This window comes from Lactuca virosa, chromosome 3 (assembly GCF_052849685.1).
Source record: "Lactuca virosa cultivar CGN04683 chromosome 3, Lactuca_virosa_CGN04683_v6, whole genome shotgun sequence".
NCBI lineage: Eukaryota > Viridiplantae > Streptophyta > Magnoliopsida > Asterales > Asteraceae > Lactuca > Lactuca virosa.
In genome coordinates, this window is record NC_136428.1 from 340,235,504 (window position 1) to 340,246,714 (window position 11,211).

At 32.9% G+C, this 11,211-nt stretch overlaps 1 protein-coding gene across 1 annotated transcript; it reads right to left on the reverse strand.

Moving 5' to 3' along the window:
- Positions 1-200: 200 nt before the first annotated feature.
- On the reverse strand, positions 201-7,888 carry TSL (Protein kinase superfamily protein). Its single transcript, XM_079086692.1, has 16 exons — positions 7,331-7,888; positions 5,734-5,823; positions 5,091-5,291; positions 4,127-4,180; positions 3,928-4,035; positions 3,805-3,849; positions 3,521-3,633; positions 3,157-3,223; positions 2,813-2,879; positions 1,993-2,084; positions 1,722-1,901; positions 1,438-1,648; positions 1,086-1,350; positions 943-997; positions 648-809; positions 201-563 (listed from the first exon to the last, which is right to left on the reverse strand). The coding sequence occupies exons 1-16, from the start codon at positions 7,595-7,597 to the stop codon at positions 468-470; spliced, it is 2,073 nt and encodes a 690-aa protein (XP_078942818.1). The 5' UTR covers positions 7,598-7,888; the 3' UTR covers positions 201-467.
- Positions 7,889-11,211: the final 3,323 nt, after the last annotated feature.

The following is an 11,211-nucleotide window of genomic DNA, read 5'->3' on the forward strand; positions in this document are numbered from 1 at the left end:
AACCCATTTGTTCAATTGTTTGATCTTATCATGCATGTGCTTAATGTTGTTGCTTATTTTAATTAGTATTGTTTATTCAAAATTTATGAATTTTTATTAAAAATAAAAAAACAGAAAACCCAAACAGTTAGTTTATTATCGATCCTAACATGCTTACACAACCATCCAATTGAAATCCATTTCACATGCATGCAGTCACGAAAACAAGAAGTCTAAGTTTCATGTCATGTCACAAAAGAATAACATGATACATTGCTTGAATACCCCACTTCACCCCATTGTTATATTTACATTAAAAAAGGTCCAACTAAGGAAACCCATACAAAAGAGACTAGAAATGTTTTGTAGGGTGTCATGGGACTGAAAACACGCATAACAAAAAGCCCAATTTTTGGGCAATTTAAAAAAGGGAAACCCTACACTTGACAATTACTCAGGAAAATTTCCAATATTTTGTTGACAAGGGGTCATTTCTTGGAGTATATTAAGTAGGGATCTTGAGCGATTGTTAGCACATCAGGTCTTTCTTCTTGGTTATATGTTAAGCATCTCCGAATAAATTCCTGAAAGAAAAAAATAAAATATTCTGTTCATATTAATTTATTGACTGATAATAGGAAAATTAATATGAAACAAATGCTACTAACCTTTGCTTCATTTGAGACAGAAGGTCTAGAAGGGAAATCAACTTTTCGAGCTTTGATTATTGTATCTTCACGCAATATGCGCTCTTGTGTCTGATCATGTCCAAAAGGTCGTTTCCCAAATAGCATTTGGTAAAGCAGGATACCAGCTGACCACACGTCAACCTATTTTCATTTTTCATTTTTCATTTTTCGCAATAAAACAAGTCAACACACACAATCATTTTTTATGATGAGGGCATTTACGTTTTTTAATTAGTGAGAATGACATAAAGTGAAATATGTATGAATGACTGACCTTTGATGAAATGAGGGGGATCTTACTTAGCTCAAAGCATTCTGGAGGGAGGTACCTGAGAATATGTAGGAAATGAATTATTAATAATAATATATGACAAAAAAAAAAAAAAAAAAAAAAAAAAAAAAAAAAAAAGCTCTCACCAATATGTTCCAGCTCCCTGAGAAGTAAGCTCCATGCCTTGGGATCCAACATCATCCTCTACAATCTTACTAAGTCCAAAATCAGTTACTTTTGCAACACCAAATTCATCAAAAAGGACATTTCCAGGCTTCAAATCATAATGAATAATCTTCTGGTTTCTTTTGTTCAAGTAAATAAGTCCTTGAAATATTTGATAAATAATTATCCTAGCTTCCTTCTCAGGTAGTATAGGGGTTGCCTTAAGAACAGCATCAAGATCTTTACCTGTATAATATAGCTTACAATGATGAGAATGAGGAGGGCATTCACGTCTTTTGCAATTTAGGGTTTTAGGGTTTAGAATATATGTACCACTGCAATAGTCCAAAATGGTGCAAAAAGTATTTTGATCAATTTCAAAGATGTCCCACAGGCGAACAATGTGATGATGAACCAAAGTTTTATGAATATTGTATTCTCTTATTGCATGACGTATGTAGCTTTGCTTCTTATCTTCACTCCATTGGGCGTTTAAACCATGAAGCTTACATGCAACATATCTATACTCCACCAAATCAAATGCCTGATTTAAAAAAAAAAAAAAAAAATGTTGGTTAGGTGTTGTCACATGTTTTTAAAGGAAAAATAAAACTGACCTTGTAAACCTCACTGAATCCTCCTTTTCCAAGAAGGTTTAAGAGGGCATATCGATGATTAAGGATCTGATAATTATTAAAGCGGGACCCATCTTCATCTCTTATACGTTTCATTTCACGTATAAGTCGTCCTTTTTCTAGTTCATATCGATCTCTTTCACGCACATAGCTTTCCTCTTCCTGTTGTTATATTTCATCAAATTTAAAAAAGTGGAAATTAATTATATTGGAAAAAAAAAAAATATGTAGTGATAATAAAAAAAAAACTTACACGTTTAATGCTTGCGAGGCGGGATTTATAAATTTCATCCTGGATGATGATGTCTTCTTCTGTAGATTCGGCTTCTGTTCCTTCGCCTTTATCTTTATATAAAGATGAATGGCTTTAAACTTGGTTAGAAATTAGAACCAAAATATTAAAGAGTAAATTACACGAATGGTCCCTATGGTTTGGGGTAATTTGCACGTTTGGTCCCTAACTTATTTTTTTTAACTCGGAAGGTCCCTACTGTTTGTTTTTGTTGCGCATTTGGTCCATGTCTTACCTAAAAAGACTATTTTACCCTTGATTTTTTAATTTATTTAAATAAACACACCCCCAACCCCACCTTACATTACCTTGCCTAGCCCACCTTATTTAAATAAATTAAAAAATCAAGGGCAAAATAGTCTTTTTAGGTAAGACAGGGACCAAACGCGCAACAAAAATAAGCTACGGACCAAACGTGCATATTACCCCAAACCATAAGGACCATTTGTGTAATTTACTCAATATTAAAATCTAGGAAATGATGTTCATGTTGCTTCTTTCTAAATGCAATAAATAGCAATGTGCTTTCATTTATTTGTTTATTATGGCATTTCCTACTTTCGGTTTTTTTTACTAAAGAATGTATTTTCATTGTACTTTGAAAAATCTACTGAAATATAACACTACTTTTAATTTTCTTTTAATACATATATACATACTACTTTAAAGAAAAGAATATTCTCAATTGTAGTAGTGAATATTGCTTTGTATTTGTAAGGTATTGCTATAATTGGGTAGATTTTTCAAAAAATAAGAAACAGATTAACAGATAAAGATTTACCTGGTTGCTTTTTCTTTAGTGACTTTCGTTGCCTCTCAACAGCCTCCCTCAATTCTAACAAACGCCTCTAGGAATCACAATATGAAATTGTAAGTCATAGTGTACATGTCATAGATCATAGATAGATGCTCTTACTTTTACTTTTTTTACTTAGTGCAGAAAAAATGACTTAAAAGAGAAAGTCAGGGAATATAGACTTTCCACAATATAAGTCAAAGTCATCCCTCTTTATAGATTTGCTCTCATTTGTTTTTTTTTCAAAGTTGAAGGGGTTTTTTTCAAATGTTTTTTATTAACATAATGGAAACATGATTAAAAAAAATTAAGCATCAAATAGAACAGACCAGATGAGCATTAAGATCCTTAATGGCTTGCCCATCTTCCCAAGTCTCAGATATGACTGTTCCAGCTCTGCATTTTACCAAAAAAGCAAAAAATTAGATATCCAAAAGAGTAATTTACAGAAACAGTCCCTATTCTTTCTGGTTTGACCGTGTTTAGTCCAAGATTGAAACTTTCCTTTAATTTTTGCTCCTTATTTCATGGTTTCTAATTGATTTTGGTCCTTATTGCAAGCTTGATATCATAATATGAGAACTTAAAATAAGGACAAACACTGAAAAAGGTTTTGATTTTACCGTTTTAGACTAAACACTGTAAAAATCAGAAAATACAGGGACCATTTCTGTAATTTATTAGATACTTTACCTGATAACACCCACGTTGCCAAGTCGCAAAGAATCTTGTCTTACTTTTGTTCTTGCTTCTTGTCTCTCAGCTTTAGACACAGATATCAACAGATCAGATATGACTTTCATTCTCTGCAATACAGGGTCATAAATGTAATTATCTTATTACACAAGTAAAAAAAAAAGTAGATTTTCTCAAATGGATATGTATAGGAACAATTCCAGAATGTGTTGGCCTACTTTTGTAGAAATTCTAGTTAATAAAAAATGAGCATACAGTATAACATATAACAAAAAACTCACTTTTGGTTTCACCTGCTGTTCATTATTTTTAAGCTCCTTAAGCTCCTGTAAATCACAAGAAAAACATAAATATGAAATAATATTATATGGAATAGTTGTAAAGAGAATACAGTAAATAAGTACCTTTTCCAACTGTTGGCATAGATGTTGATATTCTGAGGCCTCTTGGCGAGCTTTCTTTAAGTCCTCCTCTAGAGTTATTATTTTGGCACGTAGTGATGTAAGTTCCTCCTAATTTGTTTTTTAAAAAAAATAATAATGATCAGGTGAAAACAAATAAACAATAATGATAAATGCCAGTAATTTGTTTAGTCAATCATACCTCTAACAAAGCACGTTCATTTTGTCCAAGTTGCTCTTTTAGCCAACTACTCTCCTGCAAATATATTTAGAAAAAAAAAAAGGGCGATTATGAGTTTATTACACAATAAAACAAAAATGGAGATGATGTTATTTTTAAAATAAGAGTAACTGAGCAATGTAAAAATAAAAAAGAAATTTAGGATTTTATAGACTTGCACATTTCCACAAGACAAATAAATTAGGGGGAGAGTCAGCATCAGAAATTCAGAAATGATGATTTTATTCTTTTTAGTTTTTATATATAGATTTGTTTCCTTTATCTACCTCATACTTGCAACTTCCATATTGTACATAAATGACAATATACTTTCCTCAAAGTCAACAATATTGTTTTTATATATATAGCAATTTAATTTTACTAGCCTTTCAAGTCTTAAAAAATTACTCTACTTTCTACTTTTGAGATGTCTCATTCCTTATTCACAATCATGATTCCCTTTAGGGAAGATTTCATGTTAAAAATACCTATTTCACATAAGTAGTATTGAGTTTTGTCTGTAAGATTTCTCATTGTTAAAGGGTATTTTAGACATATGACTAACAACCAAACTCTTACATTCAGTCATGTATAATAACCATAAAAATTATACACAAACAACTTGGTAGTTACTTCAATGTGATCAATGCAAAACAAATATATATGTATGTATGTATGTGTGTATGCATGTATGTATGTATGCATGTATGTATATATGTACGTATGTATGTAAGTATATATGTATGTATGTATATAAGCATGTATGCGTTGTATGTATGTATATATGTATGTATGTATGTATGTATGTATGTATGTATGCAAGTATATATGTATGTAGTATGTATGTATGTATGTATGTATGTGTAAATATGTATGTATCTATATATGTATGTATATAAGCATGTATGCATCTATGTATGTATGTAACTATGCACAAAAACGTTACCTTTTGATGTGAATTCTCGAGAAGACCATTTGATGATGTAAGCAATTGAGTAGAGTTTTGTATTCTTGTTTGATCATTGGAACCACGTCCTCTAGCTGGAGTAGAATTTCCCTTGCCACGTGTTTGTTTCCTCTTATTTACATCTGTGCCACTCTTAACCTCCACTGCTTCCACAACTTTTTGCCTCGCATCCACCGCCACCTGGATTTTTTCCAATCACAAAAGATACTCTTAAACCAATTATAAAAAAGGCTAAATTCAAGACATAGCAACATACTTTTATTTATTTATTTATTATAGCACCCACTTTCATTTATTTCCTTTACAACATTGTATTCTAGAATCATGCCCAATTATAGCATCATGTGTTCAACTTTTTTCTTATTAAGACATTATCCTTGGAAAACTCTACCCAATTATAGTAGTGAAAATTGCTTTCAATTTGAATGTAATTGCTATAATTGGATGGATTTTCTAAAGTACAATGTTGTAGCATAAATAATGAAAGTAGGGTAGCAACCCATCATATTCTTAATAAAAAATTAAGAATATGAAAGTTTGAGATATAATGAAAATGAAACAAGGATAATATGGTTTTTGTAGTAGTAAAACTAATATTAATGATTTCAAGAAATAAATCAACCTTAATCTGTCCGGATGCAGCTGAGTCAGCATCATCTGCAAGCTTTCTACGCTTCTGAAAGTTAGCTTGTATGAGAAACTCTCTCCCATTCTAGCAAAGAAATGAAGATTAAAGATTAGCTAATATGAAAATCTAACTGTTTTTAAACAAACAACAACTGTTTTATATCTCGTTTTTATTAGTTATATGGTAATTTAGATGTTGATAACTTGATCCGATATTTTACTCCTTATGTTTTACTTTTGCATTTATTGGTTATATGGTTGGACATTTGAACAGCTTGCACTTTGCATTATTAATGATGTTGAGATCACAAATCATTGAACTCATATCATTATATCATACATTATCATATATAAATATTTTCTAGATAATTTATAGGTTCACATGTTTTTACCATTTTAAACTTTTCATTCACAGCATTAATCAAACAGCCATTGTTCATTCAGCACTAATTTCTTACATAGGATTCTTCACATAGGGGTAAAATGGTCATTCAATAGAATTCAAACTGTTTATTCAGCAAACGAAGAAAGCAACAATTTTCATTAACTGTCTACTCTAGACAGATGTCATTTTCCAGACCACACTTAATGAGACAAAATAAACAACAGACTCTTACTCTAATGTATGTCTATTTTTGGTGCATTTTGCTTTGTTAATCATAAGTGTTGTAGCCTTGTGCCATGTGCTAGGTAGTATCATACTAGCAGGGTTAATTGCAAGAAATAGCAATGTACTTCCATTGGTTTGTTTATTATAGCATCCTACTTTCATTTCTTCAACATTTACTTTGAAAAATCCACCCAATTATAGCAAGGTCATCCAAATACAAAGCAATTTGACTGCTATAATAAGAAAAAAGTTGAAAAGTACAGTGCTATAGTTGGGTAGTTTTTGTAATAGAAAGAAATGAAAGTAGAATGTTGTAATAAACAAATATATGAAAATACATTACTGCTTCTTGCATTCAGGCTTCAGCCCTATACTATATGTACATAGAAGGATTAACAGACAAATTTAACATCTCTTGTGGATTTATGGAGCTGAGAAGAAGCTCGTTCTATACAACCATGTATCTATATAACTTCTTTAAGCTCATAAACTCATGATTTGCAGTTGATTGTGGATCTTGACAGTGATCTACTGCTTATGTTTGTGATCAGTGGTAAAAAGTCACAAACAATCACTTCTAGGGAAGAGTTAACAAGCAAATAAGAAGAGATTGAAAGTATAGTACCAAAAGAAACTTATAGAGTTCGAACAAACATTTGGGTCGTAGTACCTAAAATGAAACTAAATTTTCTGGAGCGTGCACCTATAAACCTATCACGTCTAAAGTCTATGTGTAATGCATGCTCAGTGGTGTTTGGATATGAACTTTGAAAGTGATTATCACATTATTGCAACTAGTGTTTGGGTAAACTACTTATGCTAAAGAGGGCATTGACGTGACTTCTACATTGAAATCAGAATTTGTCGTTGTTATCAAATCATACTTAAAACTAAAGCATATGCAAAATTATGCAAAGCAAAAATTATGTCATGTTTACAAAAGTATAGATGATTTTCAGCAGAGTAAGTTCAAAAGACTCACACTATCATCCTCTTCCGAATCGCTAGAATCCAATGATTCAGCATAAATCTCACCAGCAGCATTAGCTCCGAACTTGGCAGCAGAAGAAGAAGAAATTGAGGACCGCGTTGCTGCGGCTTGGGCAGCAGGAAGCTGGAGAGTAGACACCACGGCAGTGGAGGTTTTACCCACCATTCTGGCTTCGAGTTTTGCAATTTTTGATGGCAGAGACTGATCGGATTGATTAGAGGAGTTTGAGGCGAGGTGTAGAAGCACGTCCTCTGACATTGTTGATTGACTAGGCTAAAGAAGAACCCTCTTCAACTAACAATTCGAAGAAAAACCCAGAAGCTAAAAGCAAACTGATTAATATAAACAGTTGAAAATGGTGTGGTAATGAGATCTCATGCCAGAATGGAAGCGTTTCTGACAAGGATCGAAGGTTACGCTGACTTGGGAATTTTGGGAGGGAGTGAGTTTTGACAATTAGGGCTTTTTGTTTAACAAATTTTCCGATTTGTGGTGTCGAGTGATGACGTCTAGGTGGTAAAGGGGAGCGATAAGCGGAAACGAATTTGAAAGTGCTAAAGCATTTTGCTTAGTTAAGGGCCTTAGGGCTGTTCTTTCTTTTTTCACCCAAATCACAAAAAATAATATAGCAATGTATTTCTTTTACTTTTTAATACAAACTTCAGGTGTATTTTATAAAAAATAATATAGCAATGTATTTCTTTTACTATTTAATACAAACTTAAGGTCTATTTCTTTAAGGGTTAATATCACTTTAACACAACAAATTTTTCAAGTTTGTTTTAAAATGTCACTTAATTTTATTTTATTTTTTTGTATTTTTAAGAAATGAAGTCTGTTTTCACCCGTTATTACTAAGGTCACTTGACCTGTTACCAAACACCACCTATTACCAACCTTATCTCTCCATTACAATCAATCCTTCACCACCGTGAATCATCCTTATTCCACCATGAATCACCTTGACCATTTATCCACTTTCATCATATTCATCAAAATCAAGGGTAAGATGGGAAGGTTACCACAAATATCACAGACACATATATCAACCGCAATAAATAAGGGTAGTGTGTCAACCGGAGACATTAACCCTTTTGTAAAATTCCCAATTACTTTAACTTCATCGGAAATCCTGGAGCGTCAGGCTGGAGCGTAAGACAGGGGAGGCCTCATGGAGGAGGCACCAGGATAGCGAGGCTACCTGGCGGAGGCACCAGGCAAACCGATGTGTCAGGCAGACGGGTCTAGCTAATAAACATATGTCTATCACATAGCATGGTGTGTAGTAAATAATATTAGAGATTTCTATTTAATCTACATTCTTGCACCTAACTAACCATGAGCTAATTTTACTTTTGTACACTTTAAACTCTCTATTTTGGAAGATCGACCCAAGAGTTACTGCCTATTTACATATGCCTTAATTTTAAATTGCATTCCTAACCTTATTTTGTTTCATTATACACTACAAACAGCTATATAAATGTTGTTTTCCACGTCTATATATCGAACATCATTAATATAGTTCACTACTAGAGTTAGAGTTTGACTCACATCATCAGATTAATCATCCTCAATATTATACACCAACATACTATCAATATCTTCACTATATTGTAAGTTAAGGTCATTAAATACAAAATCGTTGTCTGCCTCATATGTAGTTTTATTAGGAAAAGGAAATAATTGTTGGATTTTGAGCACTATAACACTCCTATGGTGCACATGCAACCCTAAATGCTTTGGATCTATGTTTTCTCTAATTATACATGCATTTTCAATTTTTCCAAAGCATTGTCCTAACTACCATACAAATTTTCAAATGAACAATACATATAGTTAGATGACTTACCTCTTAGAAGGACTTGTAGTTCTTGACCTTTGAAAGCTTGAGCACCCCAAGTGTGATGCCTCTAATAGTTCACAAACACCAATATGTAAGAGGAGGCTTGAGAGAATAGATTACTTAGCACAAAATCAACTTCACTCTCTTAGAAATGAATGGGGTGGCGATTTTGGGACTAGGGGTATGCTTTTATAGTGTTGCTAAGCTAGGGTTACATTCATGCAAACCCTAATGCTCCATGACCTTTTCACATTCTTATGCTCCATGGGTTTAACCTCTATGACAACTTGAAATTTCTATTCTGTACAACCATTCACTTCAATAGAAGTCAGTCTTGTTTCTGCTAACTTTTAAGCTGTTTAGAGTCCGTTTGAGTGTTCTATAGCCTAGACCATCAAAAAGGAAATTATAGGACGTGTACTCTAGAGTTTATTGTGCATCAATAAAGTCTCAAAACTCCAAGAGTTTGGAGTTTACGGCCCAAACAATGAGTTTACGGCCGTAAACTCTAAGGATTATAAATATGACACTTAGTCATTTTATACACTTTTTTTACCATTTCAAGCCTAGAAACTCATTCTCTCTCAAGTAGCATCTGATTTCCCTTCTTGATCTTCAACTTTGTAAGTATTTCTTGCCTTAATTAGTTGATATCCTTCATCATCTAGTGATCTTACATGATTTCATCCATGAAATCTCTTCATTTTGATAGATCTTCAAGTGTTCTTCATTTCACCAAGAACACCAAGAACACACACTAGTGTTCTTGGACTTTAAACACCCTTACAAGCTTCTATATTGTAAGTACTCTTACTTTAGCTTTTTATAGGCTTGATACACTTGTTAAGCAACTAGAAAACATCAAGAAACATAAGATCATAAGTGTTTACGGCCAAGGTAATCTCCTTGGGCCGTAAACTCTAATGAAAGGGCCATTGTGAGCCCTAGTCCCTTACTAAGCCTTGGATACAAGTCTAAATCACCTCCTTGTGGAGTATAGGACCTTAAACAAACAAAAGAACCAAGCACACATGAGTTTACGGCCGTAAACTCATGAGGAATGGTCCATGGGCCGTAAACTCTAAAAGGTGGTGCAATGGTGCCACAATCACTTCCTAAGGCTTGGACTTGATCATGGCATGCTTAACCTTGACTTGTAAGACCTTAAAACATCAAATGGTAGAAGTTACCATGGGTTTACGTCCGTAAACCCATTAGGACCGTAAACCCTAAACCGTAAACTCATGAAGAGTTTACCCTTGGATCGTAAACTCAAAAGCAAAGCCCTACAACCCCTAGATGCAATCCTTGGTACTTATAGCACTTGAATCAAAGTGTTTTCCATGTTCTAGGGTGTCTTAACTTGATTTATTAGTTATTAAATGACTAATTGGATACATATATGTGTCATTATATGTTAAATAGGATCAGTGTGTGTGTTCAAGTCTTCACTTGACACTTAGCATCCTATACCATCCGTTCATCCAAACCACTCACTACAGGTGAGTTCATACCCCTTAATCAACCTTTTAAATGATTTTAAATGATTTTATGGGGGGGATACAAGTTGAACTATTATAGTTATTATATCAATCACAAGTGATTAATAACTACCAAACAAGTGGATTTCTTACTTTTCAAACTGAGTTATCAAACAAACTACTTCAAACTGTTTTACAAACTCTTTTACATGTTAAATACTTTTATTAAACTCTTTTAAACTTATATTTTGTTAAATGTGTATCTATATAGATATAGTTATATAAGTAGGATTGGAAGGACTTAGGACTGATAGCTCACCTTACCTCCTGTTCCTTGTTTGGTTGTAGACTTAGGGTATCGGTTGTTTGTCCGAAGGTCGTTTGAATTCTAGTTATATATTATGTATATGTATATAGATATAAAAGTTCCTTCTTTCTATTCAATACCTTTGGGTAGCAAAGGTATACAAACATGTTCATACATGCAAACAACATTTCTCGTAAACTATAATAGGTATAGTTTAGGAAGTTACTAACACTATTAA